This window comes from Pristiophorus japonicus, chromosome 2 (assembly GCF_044704955.1).
Source record: "Pristiophorus japonicus isolate sPriJap1 chromosome 2, sPriJap1.hap1, whole genome shotgun sequence".
NCBI lineage: Eukaryota > Metazoa > Chordata > Chondrichthyes > Pristiophoridae > Pristiophorus > Pristiophorus japonicus.
Genome location: NC_091978.1, coordinates 21,302,018 through 21,323,705, shown reverse-complemented (window position 1 = coordinate 21,323,705; position 21,688 = coordinate 21,302,018). Strand labels below are relative to the sequence as shown.

The following is a 21,688-nucleotide window of genomic DNA, read 5'->3' as shown; positions in this document are numbered from 1 at the left end:
GAATCAGCCTAGTGAATCGTCTCTGTACCCCCTCCAAAGCCAGTATATCCTTCCTTAAGTAAGGTCATGTCTGGCCTGCTTACTGTGCTATTGTCTAAAACACAACAGAAACACAAACAAAAAGTGAAATGTAAACATAAAAAATATTCTCCCCATTAATCTTTCCCTGTCCTCCTGCACAGCTGGTTCTTGGGGTTTCACTAATGTTCTCAACGTCTCTGGTATCAATTCAAATGGCATTGGACATCTGTAAGCCTCGGCAAGGACTATTGATTAGCTATTCCAGCTGAGCTTGATCGTGTTTCAAAGCTACACCCATATTCATTCAGCAAGGAGCAATCACACACGCTGATTTACAACCATTAATGCCCTAAGCTCTGGAATTCCCATCCCTAAACCTCCCTGCCTCTCTCCTCCTCTCTCTCCTTCAACAACAAATGAATTGCCAGTAAGGTTGGCCCAGAGATTGGGTTCATTTAACAGTGCGATACTATAATGTGAAATGGTTGGTATTTGGAAAATTAGCTGAAGCGACTTCTTTATTCAAATCTTGAGCATTTTTATGTGAAAACTTAGAAACCAATGTCGTATACCTTTTGTAAAATCCTTAGCAGTCTTGTCCTGTTTTTGCCTCTATCTAGCTCTGAGGACCACACTGAAGTCAAGTCCTTTCTATGGAAATATTTATCACATTCGAGCACAACTGAAATTTTCAGGTACACACTTTATTTCCATCAATATCTTGTGTAGCATGTTTATTCATCTCTGCAAGTTGAAATAATTGTTTGGACCACTGAGGTACTTTTGTTCCTCTGAGATATTATGAAAATTGGAATGATCAAATATTGGATGCATTAAAGTGCACTGATATGTGGTTTAATCCAGGTTCTGCCTCAGGCACAGCAGTACATAGAAACATAGAAATCTATAACGCAGAAGGAGGCCATTTCGGCCCATCGTGTCCGCGCCGGCAGACAAAGAGCCACACGGCCCTCGGTCAGCAGCCCTGAAGGTTACATATAAACCTATGAACAATAGCAGAAAGATAAAGAGCATCCGGCCCAACCAGTTCGCCCCACACAACTGTGGCACCCCTTGCACCGCAACATTCTACACTCCACCCCAACTGGAGCCTTGCAATCTCCTGGGAGAGGCAAAAGAACAGAGAAAAATCCAGGCCCATTGGGGGTAAAAAAACTGGGAAAATTCCTCTCCGACCCATCCAGGCGATCAAAACTAGTCCAGGAGATCACCCTGGTCGTATTCGATTCCCTGCGGTACTTACCATCATATATGCGCCAGCCAACAAGAGGTTATCCAGTCTAATCTCACTTACCAGCTCTAGGTCTGTGACCCTGCAGGTTACGGCACTTCAAGTGCCCATCCAAGCACCTTTTAAATGCGGTGAGGGTTTCTGCCTCTACCATCTTTCCAGGCAGTGAGTTTCAGATCCCCACAACCCTCTACGTGAAGAAGCTGCCCCTCAAATCACCTCTGACCTTCCAATAACCACCTTAAAGCTATGCCCCCTTGTAATTGACCTCTCCACCAAGGGAAATAGGCCCTTGCTATCTACTATATCCATACCCCTCAAAATTTTATACGCCTCAATGAGGTCTCCTCTCAGCATCCTCTGTTCCAATGAGAACAAACCCAGCCTATCCAATCTGTCCTCATAGCTAAGATTCTCCATTCCAGGCAGCATTCTAATAAATCTCCTCTGCACCCTCTCTCTCATGCAATCACATCCTTCCTATAATACGCCGACCAGAACTGCACGCAGTACTCCAGCTGTGGCCTAACCAGAGTATTATACAACTTAAGCATAACCTCCCTGTTCTTGTATTAGCCTAACATCTGTGGTTGGGAAAATGTTGGAGTCCATTATTAAAGAAGCCGTAGCAGGACATTTGGAAAAGCAAAATTCAGCCAGGCAGAGTCAGCATGGATTTATGAAGGGGAAGTCATGTTTGACAAATTTGCTAGAATTCTTTGAGGATGTAACGAACAGGGTGGATATCGGGAATCCAGTGGATGTGGTGTATTTGGACTTCCATAACGCATTTGACAAGGTGCCACATAAAAGGTTACTGCACAAGATAAAAGTTCACGGGTTGGGGATAATATATTGGAATGGATAGAGGATTGGCTAACTAACAGAAAACAGAGAGTCGGGATAAATGGTTCATTCTTGGGTTGGCAATCAGTAACCAGTGGATCAGTGCTGGGACCCCAACTATTTACAATGTATATTAACGACTTGGAGGAAGGGACAGAGTGCAACGTAGCCAAGTTTGCTGATGATACAAAGGTGAGCGGAAAAGCAATGTGTGAGGAGGACACAAAAAATCTGCAAAAGGACATACAGGCTAAGTGGCAGATGGAGAATAATGTTGGAAAGTGTGAGGTCATGCACTTTGGCAGAAAGAACGTTACTATTTAAATGGAGGAAGATTGCAAAGTGCTGCAATACAGCGGGACCTGGGGGTACTTGTGCATGAAACAAAAGGTTAGTATGCAGGTACAGCAAATGATCAGGAAGGCAAATGGAATCTTGGCCTTTATTGCAAAGGGGATGGAGTATAAAAGCAGGGAAGTCTTGCTACAGTTACACAGGGTATTGGTGAGGCCACACCTGGAATACTGCGTGCAGTTTTGGTTTCCATATTTACGAAAAGATATACTTGCTTTGGAGGCAGTTCAGAGAAGGTTCACAAGGTTAATTCCAGAGATGAGGGGGTTAATTTTTATGAGGAAAGGTTGAGTGGGTTGGGCCTCTACTCATTGGAATTCAGAAGAATGAGAGGTGATCTTATCGAAACGTATAAAATTATGAGGGGGCTTGACAAGGTGGATGCAGAGAGGATGTTTCCACTGATAGGGGAGACTAGAACTAGAGGGCATAATCTTAGAATAAGGGGCTGCCCATTTAAAACTGAGATGAGAAATTTCCTCTGCGGGTTGTGGATCTGTGGAATTTGCTGCCTTAGAGAACTGTGGAAGCTGGGACATTGAATAAATTTAAGACAGAAACAGACAGTTTCTTAAACGATAAGGAAATAAGGGGTTATGGAGAGCGGGCAGGGAAGTGGACCTGAGTCCATGATAAGATCAGCCATGATCGTATTAACTGGCGGAGCAGGCTCGAGGGGCCGTATGGCATACTCCTGCTCTATTTCTTACGTTCTATGCCTTGGCCAATTATGTCAAGCATTCCATATGCCTTCTTAACCACTTTATTCACCTGGCCTGCTACATTGAGGGATCTGCACAAGCACTCCAAGGTCCCTTTGCTGATCTACACTTCCAGGTGGCCTACCGTTTAATGTGTATACCTCTCCTTATTAGCCCTCCCCAAGTGCATTACCTCCGAATTAAATTCCATTTGCCACTGCTCTGCCCACCTGACCAGTAGATTGATATCCTCCTGCAATCCATGACTTCCTCTTTATTATCAACCACATAGCCAATGTTAGTGTCATCTGCAAACTTCTTAATCATACTCCTAGATTCAAATCTAGATCATTGATGTATAGCACATACAGCAAGGGACCCAGTACTGAGTCTTGCGGAACCCCACTGGAAACATCCTTCCAGTCACAAACATCCATTACCCTTTGCTTCCTACCTCGTAAGCCAATTTTGAATCCATTTTGCCCTGGATCCCATGGGCTTTAACCTTCATGACCAGTCTACCATGTGGGACCTTATCAAAAGCTTTGCTAAAGTCCATATATACTACATCATACGCACTAACCTCTTCGACCCTCCTGGTTACCTCCTCTCAAATTCAATCAGATTAGTCAAACACGATCTTCCCTTAACAAAACCATGCTGACTATCCTTAATTAATCCTTGCCTTTCTAAATGTAGATTTACCCTGTCCTTCAGGATTTTTCCAATAATTTTCCCACCACTGAGGTTAGGCTGACAGGCCTGTAATTATTCGGCCTATCCCTTTCTCCCATCTTAAACAAGGCTACTACATTAGCAGTCCTCCGGCACCATGCCCAAATCCGAAGAGGACTGGAAAATGATGGTCAAGGCCTCTGCTGTTTCGTCTTTTACTTAGCTCAACAACCTGGGATGCATTTCATCCAGGCCTGGGGACTTTCAAAGCTGCTAAACCCCTTAATATCTCCTCTCACTGTTTATTTCATCCAGAATTTCACACTCCTCCTCAATAGCAGTATCTGCATTGCCGCTTTCCTCTGTGAAAATAGACGCAAAGTATTAAGAACCATACCAACATCCTGCGCCTCCACACGCAAATTACCTTCATGGTCTCTAATAGGCCCTACCCTTTCTTTAGTTATCCTCTTGCTCTTAATATATTTATAGAACATCTTTGGGTTTTCCTTAATTTTACTTGCCAAGAATTTTTCATGCTCTCTCTCAGCATTCCTAATATCCTTTTTAATTTCACCTCTGAACTTTCTATATTCCTCAAGATTCTACAGTATTTAGCAGGCGGTATATGACACAGGCTTCCCTTTTTTTCTTTATCCTCCCAGTAAGTCCCTCGACATCCAGGGGACTCTAGAATTGTTACCCTTTTTCTCTAAGGGCACATGTTTGGCCTGAGCCCTCCGGATCTCCTCCTTGAATGCCTCCCACTGTTCCAACACTGATTTACGTACAATTAGCTGTTTCCAGTCTACTTCTCAACTTAGCAAAGTTAGCTTTTCCCCAATTTGAGACTTTTATTCCTGGTCTATCCTTGTCCTTATCCATAACTACCTTGAATCTGACTGACATGGATATTCCACTCAACAGCCTCCTTAAGATTCCAGTTTAATCTCATGTGTATCACTCATTCAACTAATGTACTGCGTATTTTAAAATGATCTGTGAAACAGTTTATTCAGAAATATTTGTAAAATTCATTGTCCAATTTGACTTTTATTATACGTATTACTATGGTCTATTGTAGCGTGAATACTTTTAAACCTGCAAAATTGTCTAATGTAAAATATTTACGGTCTGGGGAAAAATACATGTATGATACAGATTTAATACTCAAAGGAACAAGTGTCGGCTATATAACTCCTAAAGCCTGTTCCTGCCATTCAGTTAGATCATGGCTGCTCTGCATCTGAACTCCATTCACCCACCTTTGCTTCATAACTCTTGATATCCTTATCAAAGAAAAATCTATCGGCCAGTCTTGAAAAATTCAAATGAGCCAGCAACCACAGCCTTTGGGGAGAGTTGATGATTTCCACTAACCTTTGCATGGAAAAAGTACTTCCTGATTTTCGCTCCTAAATGCTGTAGTGCTAAATTTAAAGTGACGTCCTATTGTTCTGGATTTCCCAACAGAGGAAATAGTTTCTCTGGATCTACCCTATTGATGTAAACACATTGACCAGATCTTCTCTCAACCTTCTAAACTCGAGGAAATATAATTCCAAGCTTATACAACCCGTCCTCATAATTAAACCATTTTTGCCGTGGTATCATTCTGGTGCATCTGCACTGTTCCCTTTCCATGGCCAATATATCTTATCTGAGGCTTAGTGAGTTCCAATCTTTTTGAGATAAAAGACCAACATTCCATTAGCCTTTTTGATTAGATTTTGTACCTGTATACTAGCTTTGTGATTTGTGTACATGGATACTTAAATTCCGTTGCATCTCCAAACTCCTATTTTTTTCACCATGGAGAAAATATCTTGATTTGTCTTCTCGGATCCAAAATGGATGACCTCACACTTTCCCACATTGAATTTTACCTTCCATAGTTTTGCCCACTCACTTAGTTCATATTGTGTCCCGTTGTAACTTTCTGCTCCTATTCATGCAACTTATTTTGCTTCCTAATTTAGGCCTTTGCAAACTTGGATATACAATTCTATTCCTTCATCCAAACCATTAATATATATGGTGAAAGATTGAGGCCCCAGTACAGATCCCTGGGGAACACCACATGTCCCAATCAGAGCGTTCTCTTTAGCCCTACTCGTTGTCTCCTACCTACCTACCAACCAAGTCACAAGGTTACCTCCAATTCCATGCGTTTTCATCTTTGTTAATACTCTCTCTCATTCTGAACCTTATCAAATGTCTTCTGGACGTCCATATAAATAATTTCAATATACGCTCTATATCCACCATGATAGTGACCTCCTCAAAAGATTTCACCATCATAGGCAGTCCCTCGAATCGAGGATGACTTGCTCCTATGTCAAAAGGTTCACAGGTGTTTCAATGAAAGAGCTAAAATTCCAGGTCCGAACTAAATCTTGAAGGGTGGAAGGTGCCTGTGGTTGGACATTTTTTAACGTGTGGTGCCCGTTGCACACCAGCCACCACACGGGCTTGACAGAGCTAGGTCTTGGTCCAGTAGCATGGGTTAACCAAGACTGGAGACCAGCTCTGCTGCACGGACCTCGTGCGCGCACGTATCGCAGTGTGGGCTGGCCCGTGCCGTCTCTGGGCCCTCTCCTCTCCCCCCGAACTCGCTCCTTTCCTGGGCCCCAATCACGTCCCTCTACAATCTCTCGCACAGACTTATTCCTTTTGATTTTTTTTTCCTGGCTCTACTTGCTTAAAAGCTGTTTATCCCTCATATCTTCCAGTTCTGATGAAAAATCGACATGAAAAATTAACTCTGTTTCTCTCTCCACAGATGCTGCCTGACCCACTGAGTGTATCCAGCATTTTGTGTTTTTATTACAAAAACAATGTTTCTTTTACTTAAATATGTTTTAAAATTGTCAACGTTATTACTTTGGTGAACTCCATTTGCTCATATCAAAATGGGGGAAAGATGGGTTCATTATTCATCATGGCTAATTTGTTAGTTCACAAAACATGAATTTTTGTATTTTCTTTTTCATATTTGAAATGTACTGCACAAGAGAGTATCAATCAGAAACTTAGCTATCAATGCCCTTAATCCTACGGTAAATACAGCTCTTGTAACCGGGAGATGCAATCCGTGTGAATCATAGAGGAAGCTACAGCGTTAGTTCACTGACTCACTTCTTATGATCGTGGAATTGCTGAATTTACCTACCTGCATCTGTAGGTCTTATCCCAGCTTCCCTATATACCAACTCTCGAGCAAATAATTTAGTTGAATATTCCACTGGAATGGAAAACCCAATACTGATTTCTTCCCCCCCCGCCCTTTTTATTTTACAGGTCACCTGTTTTCTGTAAGGCTAAGAGCTTAGGGTACTGGAATTCAACTGAAATTCTCTTACTTCATAGCTTGCCAGCAAATGCAGCTAAATAGTGACAGCCTGTGTAGGGAAACGAAAAATGTGTTTAATATGAAAATGGAAATGGAGTGAAACCCAGTGTGTTGTGTATCCGTGATTTCTCACATCAGTTTGTTTGGTCTGTTCTGTTATGGAGAAGTCACATCTTATAGTGATTCATGTTGTTCACGCTACTTGCTGTCCACCTAATGAGATATCAAACCTGGTCAGTTGTTGATTACCCACCGTATGGTCACCAGAAATAGCAGCGAACCTGGGGACTGGGAGAAATTTAGAACTCAGCAGAGGAGGACAAAGGGTTTGATTAGGACAGGGAAAATGGAGTACGAGAAGAAGCTTGCAGGGAACATTAAGGCGGATTGCAAAAGTTTCTATAGGTATGTAAAGAGAAAAAGGTTGGTGAAGACAAACGTAGGTCCACTGCAGTCAGAATCAGGGGAAGTCATAACGGGGAACAAAGAAATGGCGGACCAATTGAACAAGTACTTTGGTTCGGTATTCACTAAGGAGGATACAAACAACCTTCCGGATATAAAAGGGGTCAGAGGGTCTAGTAAGGAGGGGGAACTGAGGGAAATCTTTATTAGTCGGGAAATTGTTTTGGGGAAATTGATGGGATTGAAGGCCGATAAATCCCCAGGGCCTGATGGATTGCATCCTAGAGTACTTAAGGAGGTGGCCTTGGAAATAGCGGATGCATTGACAGTCATTTTCCAACATTCCATTGACTCTGGATCAGTTCCTATGGAGTGGAGGGTAGCCAATGTAACCCCACTTTTTAAAAAAGGAGGGAGAGAGAAAACAGGGAATTATAGACCGGTCAGCCTGACCTCAGTAGTGGGTAAAATGATGGAATCAATTATTAAGGATGTCATAGCAGTGCATCTGGAAAATGGTGACATGATAGGTCCAAGTCAGCATGGATTTGTGAAAGGGAAATCATGCTTGACAAATCTTCTGGAATTTTTTGAGGATGTTTCCAGTAAAGTGGACAAAGGAGAACCAGTTGATGTGGTATATTTGGACTTTCAGAAGGCTTTCGACAAGGTCCCACACAAGAGATTAATGTGCAAAGTTAAAGCACATGGGATTGGGGGTAGTGTGCTGATGTGGATTGAGAACTGGTTGTCAGACAGGAAGCAAAGAGTAGGAGTAAACGGGTACTTTTCAGAATGGCAGGCAGTGACTAGTGGAGTGCCGCAAGGTTCTGTGCTGGGGCCCCAGCTGTTTACATTGTACATTAATGATTTAGACGAGGGGATTAAATGCAGTATCTCCAAATTTGCAGATGATACTAAGTTGGGTGGCAGTGTGAGCTGCGAGGAGGATGCTATTAGGCTGCAGAGTGACTTGGATAGGTTAGGTGAGTGGGCAAATGCATGGCAGATGAAGTATAATGTGGATAAATGTGAGGTTATCCACTTTGGTGGTAAAAACAGAGAGACAGACTATTATCTGAATGGTGACAGATTAGGAAAAGGGAAGGTGCAACGAGACCTGGGTGTCACGGTACATCAGTCATTGAAGGTTGGCATGCAGGTACAGCAGGCGGTTAAGAAAGCAAATGGCATGTTGGCCTTCATAGCGAGGGGATTTGAATACAGGGGCAGGGAGGTGTTGCTACAGTTGTACAGGGCCTTGGTGAGGCCACACCTGGAGTATTGTGTACAGTTTTGGTCTCCTAACTTGAGGAAGGACATTCTTGCTATTGAGGGAGTGCAGCGAAGGTTCACCAGACTGATTCCCGGGATGGCGGGACTGACCTATCAAGAAAGATTGGATCAACTGGGCTTGTATTCACTGGAGTTCAGAAGAATGAGAGGGGATCTCATAGAAACGTTTAAAATTCTGACGGGTTTAGACAGGTTAGATGCAGAAAGAATGTTCCCAATGTTGGGGAAGTCCAGAACCAGGGGTCACAGTCTGAGGATAAGGGGTAAGCCATTTAGGACCGAGATGAGGAGAAACTTCTTCACCCAGAGAGTGGTGAACCTGTGGAATTCTCTACCACAGAAAGTAGTTGAGGCCAATTCACTAAATATATTCAAAAGGGAGTTAGATGAAGTCCTTACTACTCGGGGGATCAAGGGTTATGGCGAGAAAGCAGGAAGGGGGTACTGAAGTTTCATGTTCAGCCATGAACTCATTGAATGGCGGTGCAGGCTAGAAGGGCTGAATGGCCTACTCCTGCACCTATTTTCTATGTTTCTATGTTTCCTGCTGGAAAAAGTAAGTGAAGTCTTTGGGATTGAGGTGGCTCCAAAATGACATGCCTGCAGATGGAAGTTCGGAATTAAGTTAGCCCTAAATGACAGACTTGATCAAGTGATACTTGAGCCATGTCAGTGTGCAATATTCTAGGGAGCTCTTGACTATTGATCAACTAGACATGCTCACTAATGGACTTTTTTGTGAGTAGCCCTGTCACTGAGGTAAAGGATTCTTCCCACTCAGTTCTCGATAACCGATTGGCCTATTCCGGCTCCTATTTCTTAAGTTCTTATAACCTTGCATGCCAATGCACTAATTGTTGGGTAGTCCTGGCTAGACAAGCAGCTGGAAGCTCACAGATCCCTGTGTTAGTACCACTGGAAATCTCTAAGCCTTGACTCTGCTACCCTGTATATAACCTCTCTGGGCTTAAGTCAACGGGATGTGTCGCATTGGGGCAAAGTGTGTGCACTCCACATTTGGGAAACTAAAGTCATATCTGCATATTTCTCAGTAGTTTCGTTTGGAGACAGAACATGATGATTGGTCTCCTCATGTGCCATATGTATGTTGGGTCCTTTTTCACAGGCGGCAAGGGAAGATTGGGGCACAGTCATTCCTGCTGCCGCTCCTGGTAATGTTTGAACACATCCTTGCGGCTTATTGCAGAACTGAATTGGTGGAGGCCGGGGGGTAATTTGCAAGCCCAATGGCTTGCTGGTGAGTGTTGCATCGATCTTGCTTGCAACAAAGGGAGGGAAGATAATTCATCTGATAAATATCAAATCTTTTATGTATGATTGTTTTCTGTAACCTATAGACAATGTATTTTTTCTCTACAGCTTCTAGCATGTCAACATGTTCTTAATGGGTCACAATTTTGAATTGTGTCTCATAAATCATTTGTCTTATTTTTAATGTACCGTGCTTTACAGATTCTGAGAAAATGTTTGAGATTTGCCACAACACCCAGACTAATGCGTTCTCCATGGTACCCTTACAAGATGGCCCTTCCCCACCTCCTTTACAAGGTGATGGGAGGACCAATGGGAGACAGCTTGATAGCTTTGTTGTGTTCATCGGTTGCATGCTGAAAGAGGAGACCGTGAAGGACTGGCTGCGACAGTGTGCAAGACAGGTAGAGATTTTGAATGCAAATATGTGTGTCAGATACGTTTCTGACTTGTAAACCCCTCTTTTTAAATCTTGTTTATGCAGTAGCCATACTAGTGTGGCGATATATCTACAACTTAAATGACACCAGATTTGTGCCATTTTACACTTACTGTTCTGCTACTTCTAATTTTTTATTGAAATCATTGTTCTTTCTCTGATTAGAATGCTGTAAATATTTTACTGATGCTAATCTTCCTCTGTAGAAACTACAGAAGAAACCGCTCAAGACATTTGAGACCATCACCAAGCAAGAAATAAAGAATGTCCATGTAGGTACTCCGTCAATTGATTTGTTAATGATTTGTTCTTCATTACACGGAGGTAAAATCAGAACTGTAATGAAGCCTGAACCTGTGGATTATCACCTGAGTTAATTGGAAGAGATAATTGAGGCAGCCAAATGACTCAGCATGCTGATGTACAATCGCTGTCTGCAGTTCCACACGTACATTCTTGGTTGAGCTATATGGGGAGAAAGGTGCTGAGTGGAGATGATTCCAAACTCTTGGTGAGCACATCACTGGCACAGCTGTTGCATAGTGACCAGTTGCAGAGTACTACACAGACTAGGAGAATGTTACCTCCCTGTGTTCTTAGAATCATAGAATCTTGCAGCACAGAAGGAGGCCATTCAGCCCGTCGTGCCTATGCCAACTCTTTGAAAGAGCTGACCAATTTAGTTCGATATGGCAATTTGTTCCCCTCCCCCCCCATAACCCTGCAAATTATTCCTCTTCAAGTTTCTGTCCAATTGCCTGTTGAAAATTCCCATGGAATCTGAATCCACCACCCTTTCAGATAGTGCATTTCAAATCTCAACAACCATCTAAATTTCTCCTAGTTCTTTTGCCAATTATTTTAAATCTATGACCCCTGGTTATCGACCCACTTTCCAGAGAAAATAGGTTCTACCTACTTGCTCTATAAAAACCCCTCCTAATTTTGAATGCTTCTCTTGTATGCCCCTTAACCTTCTCTGTTCGAAGGAGAACAATCCCAGCTTCTCTAATCTCACCACATAATTGAACTCCCTCATCCCTGATATCATCTAGGTAAACCTCCTCTGTACCCTCTCCAGGGCCTTGACATCCTTCCTAAAGTGCGGTGCCCAGAATTGAACACACTACTCCAGCTGAGACCTAACCAGAGATTTGTAAACGTTTAGCATGACTTTCAATGCCCCTATTTACAAAGCTAAATATTCTATACGTTTTCTTATCGGCCTTCTCAACTTGCTCTGCCAGCTTCACAGATTTGTGACTGTGCACCCTGTTCTTGCATCCTGCGCATAATACCATTTTAGATTATACAACAGCAAAATAGTGCGGATGCTGGAAATCTGAAATCGGAACAGGAAATGCTGGAAATACTCAGCAGGTCAGGCAGCATTTGTGGCGAGAGAAACAAAGTTAATGTTTCAGGTTGATGACCTTTCATCATTTAGATTATATTGCATCTCCATGTTTTTCAAAGTGCATCACTTCACATCCGCATTAAATTGCATTTGTCATGTGTCTGCCCATTTCATCAGTCTGTCTATGTTCTCCTGAAGTCTGCTATCCGCTCACTATTTACTAGTTTTGTATTGTCCGCAAACTTCAAAATTATATTTCCTATACCCAAGTCCAGATCATTTATATATAACAAGAAAAGCAATGGTCCGAATACTGACCCCTGGGTGACCCCAAAACATACTTCTCTCCAGTCAGAAAACCATTTGCTCACCATTACTCTCTGTCTCTATCCTTTAGCCAATTTCGTACCAGTTACCATGTCTCTTTAATACCATGTGCTTCTATTTTCTGAATAAGTCTATTATGAGGTACTTTATCAAATCCCTTTTGAAAATCCATACACACAACATCTCTATTGCATTACCTGTCCAATATCTTCATCAACCCTCTCTGTTACTTCATCAAAGGATTCAATCAGGTTAGTCAGACACGATTTGCCTGTAACATCCATGCTGGTTGTCCCTTATTAATCCAAGCTTATCCAAGTGAGAATTAACTTCATCTTTGACAACGCTCCATCTCCTTTCAGGGGAGATAACCCCAATTTCTCGCGAGGAGCGAGAGACTTCTGCGCCCGGCACAAAGCCTCGCGCCTCATGAGTGTTACTGCCCCCCAGACGAGGCGCACCTCATTTTTTAGCCCTTCATGTCCAAGTTGGGAATGTGTGGGCTTGGAGGTGATGATTCCTGATACTTTTAGAAATGTTAATGTTAGTTAAAATTTGAAGTAAAAGTGTAACTTTATTTAACTCAGTTGTTGATCCCAATGAGTTTGTTGGAAGAGATAATTGAAGTTACCAAATGGATCAGCATGCTGATGTACAGTTGCAGTCTGCAATTCACATTAAACTGCTTGATTCTTCGACATTAGTCGCTTATTTTATTTTTTATATATAATGTATAACTGCTGGTCGTGACTGTTCTCTTCCATTTTTATTTTATTTTTGACAAAGGGCTATCAGAGGGATTGGGGTTGGATTGTTCCAGTAAAGAGATGTCACAGGCACGAGGGCAATGGCCTGGAAGTAGTCTCACTGCCTTTAGCACTGTGTGCTATCTGATCTCTGACTATAGTGTTATGTGGATTTTTGTTCAGTTCCTGCAAATCTCAAGTTGTTTCTGTAATCATGAAGTTAACATAATAAAAATTGTCACTGTTGCTTTCAAACCAACTAATCCAGTATTCTCAGAAGTCTCTCAAAAACTGAAGTCACGAACTAGTTTTCAGTCTTCCATTAACAAGGGCAGTATTTTCAGTCAGAAACTTGAGTAGTTGCCAGCGACGCCCACATCCCAGGAACTAATATAACAAAAATGTTAATGGTATTAAGCTTAAGAATGTGAAGAATATTTTCTTAAAATTCTTGTCTCTAACCCTGCAGGTGAAACGTCACTTGGAGCTACCTCCACCTGGTTGGTTTTACAATGGGAACCAGTTTGTTAACTTTTTTGGTGAGAAGAGTGACTATCACCCATGTATCCTTTCAAGTTTGTGCCTTAAAATTAGTAATTTGGGATTGAGGTCTATAAATGGGGATTTTAAATAAGTGTTTATTAAATGCGATATTTTAAAATCTACTTGGAAACTTCCTGACTCAGGAGCTTCTAGTTCAGCATTCAGAACTGTTGGAATTCCATTTTTGTTTTAGGGCTTGGGCCCACTCCAGGACACACAGTGGCTTCCCATAGACCGACATGAGAGAAAAGATAATGCACTAATTAGATTAAATCTGCCAGTGAGGTGCTGTGTTCTTAAAGTGTGTTCCTCTTCTGCAGTCTTTTTTAATGTTGTAGTTGCCTTTTTTTCTGTTGGAAGATAATATTACATTTCTACATGGAACAAAAGTTTATACCAAATAAAGCAATTACCTATTTCTTAGTCAGTAAACTAATTATTAAGTATTGGTGGTAAAATACATTTCTTTTTGTTATTCCATATCAGCAAAGTGTGAGGCTGTTCTATTGCAATAGCTATCTGTTGATTATATAGGCTAATTGTTCTCTCTGACCTATCTGTGAGCTAGCATTGCCTATCAGGCTGTTAACGGCAAGTGTTCAAATGTAGGGTTCCAAGTAAGCAGATTGGTGCTTAACAAAGGTAATACTATCTCTGTGTTCATTATAGCAGAGGTAAAATATGCACATATAAGATAAATTGCATCTGAAACTATTTATAATTAGGGAGAGACAATAGCGATTAATGGACACGCAAATATTAATTGCACTGCAAGTTGTCAAAAGATCACATGGAGAATGATTGATTTCCCTTACATCTCCAAATTATAATCAGCGATGGACACATTCATAGAAGAATATCTATCAGAAGTCAACAAAGAGATTGAGAAGTACAACACAGAAATTGAAAAACAGGAGAGTCAAGACCTCTTTGAGCCATAATTTAAGATCCACTTATGTCCATAGTGTGATATGTTTTGTACTTGACTAGGACAACAAATTACAGATAACGAACAAATTGCCTGAAGTTGAATTAGAACTGGTAAAATAACAAACTTTTTTCTTTTGCATCAAGGTATGTCTCAGTAAGTGACAAAAAAATTTCAAGCAGAAAACCTGTAGGAATTTACAAATGTTGATGACTATAATCAAATGCAATAGATGGAAACATAATTCTCCACTGTTGATTTAGCTGACCATAGTTGTGGGCAGTCTGCAGCACAGGAGCAGTTACATAAAACACTTTTTTGCTTGCTGGGTCTGAATCGATGCAATTCCCAGTTCAATTTTACTTATCAGGGCAAATTTAACATGATAAAATACAATGCTTGACACTTTATAAATCTTCCAGAATAAATCTTCCTGAGGTGGACTTAGCCCGTCCCAGAAGAAGCTGAAGTTACACTGCTTGTTGTTTTTAAAAAGGGTGCAGTGAACATGACTTCAGGTTGGAACATTAAACAAATGTACCTGCTCAAATTCACGACAGAGGAGCGCTCACTGCAACTGAACTTCTTGGAAATCAACACATGCCTTGTATTTTTGTTCTAAACGCTGCTAATTCCACCTAACCAACACCAATCTAGATTTACTTACTGTTTTATTGTGAAGCGAAATTCATTGTGTCTGGAGGTCCTGGGGTTTATATTTTTTTAATATTTTGTTTCTACAATTAGAGTAATGGTTGATTTACTTGGTCCTGTAGAGATGTGAAATTGGTCTGTGCAACCTTGGTATAAAAATCATTTGCCACAGATTTGGTTCCTAGAAGCATCACAAGTTATAAATAGGTACATGGCTGTGATTTCCGATTGTTATGCAGCTCATGAACTTAACTAACAATAGCCAATAAGCCATTCAATCAATCCCTGGTTATATATTTAGATTCACTTGTGCTGCATACCAATCCTATATCGCAGATCTGCATACAGTAATGCACTTATATATTGGAAGGTACATTGAGGTGGCTTGTTAAATTAAAAGTTCTGTGAATTTTTTTTTTAAAGTACCACACTACTACATGCATGTTTATGCTTCCTTGATTCTCCCCCCCGCCCCCACTCCCATCTCGAGTGCATCATCAATTAGTGGCCAAACGCTATTTGGCCTTTGATGGAGAAATTAATGAGAGGGGGCGAAAAGTGAGTTGCCTTATGCAGGTAATGATTGCCAGATTTTTAATGCTGGATAGGAACTCAGTTACTCTTGTGAATACGTTTTTAGGATATTTACATCAGTGACACTCAATGGCTGCTTATTTTATTCAGGACTAAATACTGTCCCTAACTATTGAGATGCCTGCAAGTTACAAAAGTAAAAGAAAATTGTGAAGTTCTTTAAGTGGTAATTTTACTATATGTGATGCTTTTGTTTATGCTGCATTAATCTGAGGAGCAGTGCAAGTAAGGATACCATAGACCCTGTTGTGAATCTTCCCTGTACAGAAAAACATGACTAATTTAGAGAAATCAGGTGCTGCTAAACAGTTGGATTGGTGGAATAACAGCTTTAGCAAAGCAAACTGAAATGTGTGTTCCTACTCTGTTCTCTGCAAACAGATACAATGGTATTGTGGAGAATGGCATTGCCAGCCTCTGTATTGAAAGGTGACGTGTTCAGGTTAATTTGTTTACAGCTTCCACACCTCTTACTTTTGAAAAATGTGAAGAACAAACCTTTTTTTTTTGATGCACTTTGTACCTTGTGGCTTAAGTAAGTGGGCTACAAATTCCTGTGTATCATTTTGGTTCCCACAATTTGGACTTTTCAAACCATTAGACATTCCTAAAAAATAAGTCCCATCTGTTCTAGATGAAGCTTGTAGCGCTGCTGTGCACCACATCAGATAATGCATTCGAGTGCTGAAGGTGCTCAGCAGGTAAATAACGGAGCCATATTGTTCAGCGTGCTTCTGTTTCTGCAACAATGGTTTTATTCATCTAGGACTTGGCTCCGCTGTACTCACCTACGTTTTGATTAGCACTACACCAGAAGACAGAGCATTACCTTTGTTTTTGTATCCCCAATCAAACAGCTGTGTTTTATTACAGGAAAATATGATAAATATATAATGTTTTTTTTAAAAGCAATGCCAGCTCTCTGAAGTGGCTACAGATAGCTGTTGAAATAACGCAGGAAAAAAAAACTAACCAGAATTGCTGACGCATCAGTCAGCCAAGGAATATTTAAATGTACTTGCATTTTAAGGTAACACAGGGGCCCAAGAATTATAAAGATGAAAACCTATCTATTTGAATGGTGAGTTTTCCCTGTTCAGTTTATTAAAAAAAAAAATTTCATGTAAGGATTAAGTAGCTTTGCATTTCATCTATCCATTTGAATGTAGAAAACAAAAGATACGGTTTTCCTGAACTCAATGTGCACCTGCCTCTGGGTGTGTTCTTGGGCTCTTGTACCACTTAGTTATGCATGTGAATCGCCTTTATGCATGAAGAACACTGTACGGTACGCAAGGCTAACCAGTAGATGCATTCAAGGGGAATGGCTATCAGTGTATAATAATGCTGCCATTTACTTTCACGTACTGGAGGTGTGTGCCTAAAATGCACAGACTGGGTCACCACCAGTCACCAAATATTTTCCTCAACTTTAAACGCTTTGAAACTTTGCTTTATCACATTGATGATGGTAAAGCCAGGTGATGATATAACTGAACTAAATGTCTCTGAATATTTTGTTGATCCAAGAGAAATGACATTGGAGTAATCAGTGCACAAGATTTATAATGATTTGGGGTGTGCAACCGGTAATTTGATACCAAAATTCAGTAATCTGGTACAGGTACCCTGACATTTACGGCTGACTTCCTTTATTCTCGAAGAAAATTTTTATACATTATATTGCATTGCTAGAAAATCTTCCTTCGCATGTTAAGTTGGAATGCTGCACAACATTCTAAGGATGGTTGCTGTATCATTTTACTGTGGGTGAAACCTTCCATTTCAACAACAACAAAAAAATGTTGGTAACATGCTGATCACCAATACTTGCAGTCAATACCTCAGGTACTATTAATGTTTTGCTGTAGTAATGGTGTGGTGATGAAGAAAGCGTTTAGCTTTATCACTAAATATACAGGGCAGTGTAACTTAATTTAACCAAATGATAAACTAAGCGGAAGGAGCATTTTTTGACAACTTCACAAGTCTAATGAGTAAATGGCAGTTTAAGCACATTTAGCTGACAAAGCAGTTCATAGCTATGCTTGACAGAAGTAGGAAACTGTATAGAAACGCTTTGAAGCCTTCCCCTAAAAATAGTCTTTACAGCTATGCTGTGTTGATATCCTGATAGGTTTGAGTGTTTGTTTACCACGAAAACCTCACAACTAATGTTAATACGCTGGGACGGCAAAGAAATAGTTTGTGTGTCCCAACGTAGAGTTGTGATGGGCGACATGAACTTTTTTGAAACAAATTTTTATCTGAGATGGGATCAAATGTAAAGAAACAACAGTGCCTAAATAATTATTTTTCAAAGCTTTGTAATGTTTTCTATCTGAAGCTGTACTAAGACTTTAACAGTGAGCCACTCTGAAGCAACCTTGATTTGGGGGTCTACATTGCTTTAACTGGGAGAGGTAAATTATCATCTTACGCTGTAATAGTCTGTTTAAGATAGATCATTGCCATGCTATAATAAATCAGGTATAAACAAAAACTAAACTTGGGTCCACCCAGAATTGTGGCATGTGGCCAGTTTATGTTCTTATATAGAGCGAAGTGGTATGATATTACAGGGTATTGCAAATGTCGTCCATCATAAACTAACGGATAAGTTAAGCTACTTAAATATCACTTAAGATGGAGTTAAGTATATTAGGCTACATTACAATGTTAGTTTAACATCAGTGACTTCTGTGATTATAGAGGCAGGAAGATAGTCAATATATGATGCAACCAGCCATTGTATTTGCATAGCACATTAAAAACGTAAAATATACTGTGAGATTGGTCCTGTGTGGCATCCAGATGGCCTTAGCCCTTTCACCACACAATTCTCTGCCAGTGGGAGCAGAATGGATTATATCAGCCTGTTATTGATCTTAGTTTGGGCTGTTACTGATTTTGGCAGTTGTTTTGCTGCTATATTGCTCTGGATTAAACACAACATTTTAAAAATTAAATGGAAAGAATATTATGCAAGGCATAATTTCTTGCACTGCTAAAAGCGCAAGTTATGTTATTGTAAGCTACATATTTCATTCATGCCAACAGATATATGGTATAAATTAAAGTGATGGATTATTTGAAATCTCACTTAAACCCATTTGAGAACTCAAAGACTTTGTTTCTTGGAAGTTCAGAGGGGGAGTTAATAGAACAGAAAATATATTGACAGCTATTTTGGTAAAAATACAATGGTTGGTTTTACTAAGCACAATGACCACCAAAGTAAGACTTCTGGTCTACAAATATTTTGGGTATGATGCTACTGTAGCCTCTATTAGGTTATTTGGTGTTTCTGACATTTGACTGGGTCGGGATCTACATGATATTTGAACAACTCTCTTGAAATAATTGGATCCTTCCGTTAAATGCAAGAGGCAGTCGCTTCTAATAAGATTATTTTTGGTTCCTGTTAATTATGTACTTTTGAACATTCTATTAAAAGATGGTGTTGGTGAAAGGGATTTCGTATCAAAGTAACAGGAGTATTGCAAAAATAAAATCTGAATGCCAAGCAGGTGTGTTTTGATGTTAAACTATTAGCAGGCCTTAACAGAGTGTGATTGCATTGTTTTTGTTGGGAGAGTGTCTTGTACTGGTCGCTGAAGTTATGGAACCTATATTCTTTGGAAGGAAACACCGCAGCGTAAATGAGCTTACATTCCCTGGTCTGCTTGACTCGAGGGTTAATTTAAGTTACAGCTTAAGTGTTTCCATTTGGAATTCTAACAGTATTTGCACATAAAGAATTCAATTAAAGAATTGGTATTCAGAAAAAAGGGAACAATTTTATTTGTTTGATAACAATGACTTAACTGTGATTTGCTACAACTTATGATGTAATTTTAAACGTCAGATCATTAGCAAAATAACTTACCTCATAACATAAATTGAAAGATATAACATAAATTTTTAGTCAATTACTTGCTGAATTTTTCAAGCAAAGTTCTTCATATACTTGAAGAGTGAATTCAGGAATTTATTTGTTTGACTTGAAAGCGTGCCAAATTTGTCATTTTGATACTAACTTTAACCACTTTAGTTTGTGTTTTTTGGGAGGGGAGAATATCTTTAAATTAAAAAGGTTGAATTGTATTTGCACAAAACTACTGTAACTTCAGTTAAACTGGTTTTGCGTGTGACTGAAGCTTTTTTGCATATCTTGTATTTATTACACTGCAAAAGATATAATTAATCCAACAAAATGTATAGAATAATTATTAGTTTTTCCATTTATTTTTGTATTTGTTGACATTTTTACCTGTAGTTGTGATGTTTTGCAATTTTTACACGTAATTTTCAGCAATTGCGTTTCAATTCAACGTTCAATAAAATTTATATGTTTCACCAGTTAAAGTGGTCATCTTTAATTCAACACCCTTCAGTTCTGGATTCTGAAGTACAGTATCCATTTTTAAATTGAAGAGAGACTCTTAATCCAACTTGATGAAGGCATTGTCTGGTGTAAAGGCTGCATGAACCTTGTTTGTTACAGAAACAGACCCATTGGGCCCAACTGGTCTATCCATAGGAGCCTCCTCTTACACTACTTCATCTAAACCTATTGGCATATCCTACCATTCCTTTCTCAAGGAATTGAGGTCACAAAAGTACAGTTGAAGAGAAAGAACTTAAGGAGGACATTGAATTCAGCCAGGAGGTGGCATGTGAAGGTGAAAACTAGGGGCTACACTTTCCACTATGGGCGATATTTCCGGCCTTAGTGCTTTTTTAATTTTTCAGGATCGCTGGAATAGCGGCCAATTTTAAAACCACTAGTTTTGCCTTTTTAATTTGGGCGATAGCCTTAGTGATGTGAAATGGGCCTTAGCGATGTATTCAGTCGTGCAAGGCTGGCATTCATAGCCAAGGCCGTTGTGCGCATGTGCTTTTTTTTTTTTCAGGCAAAGAACTTTTCCCACAGGGGTTGACGGAGAGAATGGGGACCTGGTCTCCATCAATAACATTTATAGAACCTTTTATTCTAACCCCTGTTGCTTTATAAAATAAAATCTGCCAGCCAACCGAGGTGAACTCCATTTCCTTCCTCATGGGATGACATATCTTAGTTCTGCTTCTACTTGTACTGTGGACCAGAGGGGGGAAAAATCCATGATTTATTAGAAACAGAAAATCGGTGCAGGAGTAGGCCATTCGGCCCTTCGAGCCTGCACCACCATTCAATATGATCATGCAACTTCAGTACCCGATTCCTGCATTCTCTCCATACCCTTGATCCCTTTAGCCGTAAGGGCCACATCTAACTCCCTTTTGAATATATCTAACACACTGGCCTCAACAACTTTTTGTGGTAGAGAATTCCACAGGTTCACCACTGAGTGAAGCAGTTTCTCCTCATCTTGGTCCTAAATGGCTTACCCCTTATCCTTAGACAGTGAACCCTGGTTCTGGACTTCCCAACATCGTTCTTCCTGCATCTAACCTGTCCAATCCTGTCAGAATTTTATATGTTTCTATGATATCCTCTCTCATTCTTCTAAATTCCAGTGAATATAAGCCTAGTCGATCCAGTCTTTCTTATGTCAGTCCTGCCATGCCGGGAATCAGTCTGGTGAACCTTCGCTGCACTCCCTCAATAGCAAGAATGTCCTTCCTCAGATTAGGAGACCAAAACTGTACACAATATTCAAGATATGGCCTCACCAAGGCCCTGTACAAATGCAGTAAGACCTTCCTGCTCCTATACTCAAATCCTCTCACTATGAAGGCCAACATGCCATTTGCTGCCATCACCACCTGCTGTACCTGCATGCCAACTTTCAATGACTGATGTACCATGACACCCAGGTCTCGTTGCACCTCCCCTTTTCCTAATTGATCACCATTCAGATAATATTCTACCTCCCTGTTTTTGCCACCAAAGTGGATAACCTCAAATTTATCGACATTATAC

General features: G+C 40.4%; 1 protein-coding gene across 2 annotated transcripts in view; it reads left to right on the top strand.

Moving 5' to 3' along the window:
* The window catches only part of dnaaf9 (dynein axonemal assembly factor 9), a 188,772-nt gene extending 168,750 nt beyond the window's left edge, over nucleotides 1–20,022 (top strand). For both annotated transcript variants that reach the window (XM_070866808.1, XM_070866807.1), the window contains 5 exons: nucleotides 642–716; nucleotides 10,376–10,578; nucleotides 10,820–10,885; nucleotides 13,513–13,606; nucleotides 14,421–20,022. In XM_070866808.1, the coding sequence (XP_070722909.1) occupies nucleotides 642–716; nucleotides 10,376–10,578; nucleotides 10,820–10,885; nucleotides 13,513–13,606; nucleotides 14,421–14,527 (545 nt within the window). In that variant the 3' untranslated portion in view covers nucleotides 14,528–20,022. The remainder of the gene's footprint in view (nucleotides 1–641; nucleotides 717–10,375; nucleotides 10,579–10,819; nucleotides 10,886–13,512; nucleotides 13,607–14,420) is intronic.
* Nucleotides 20,023–21,688: the final 1,666 nt, after the last annotated feature.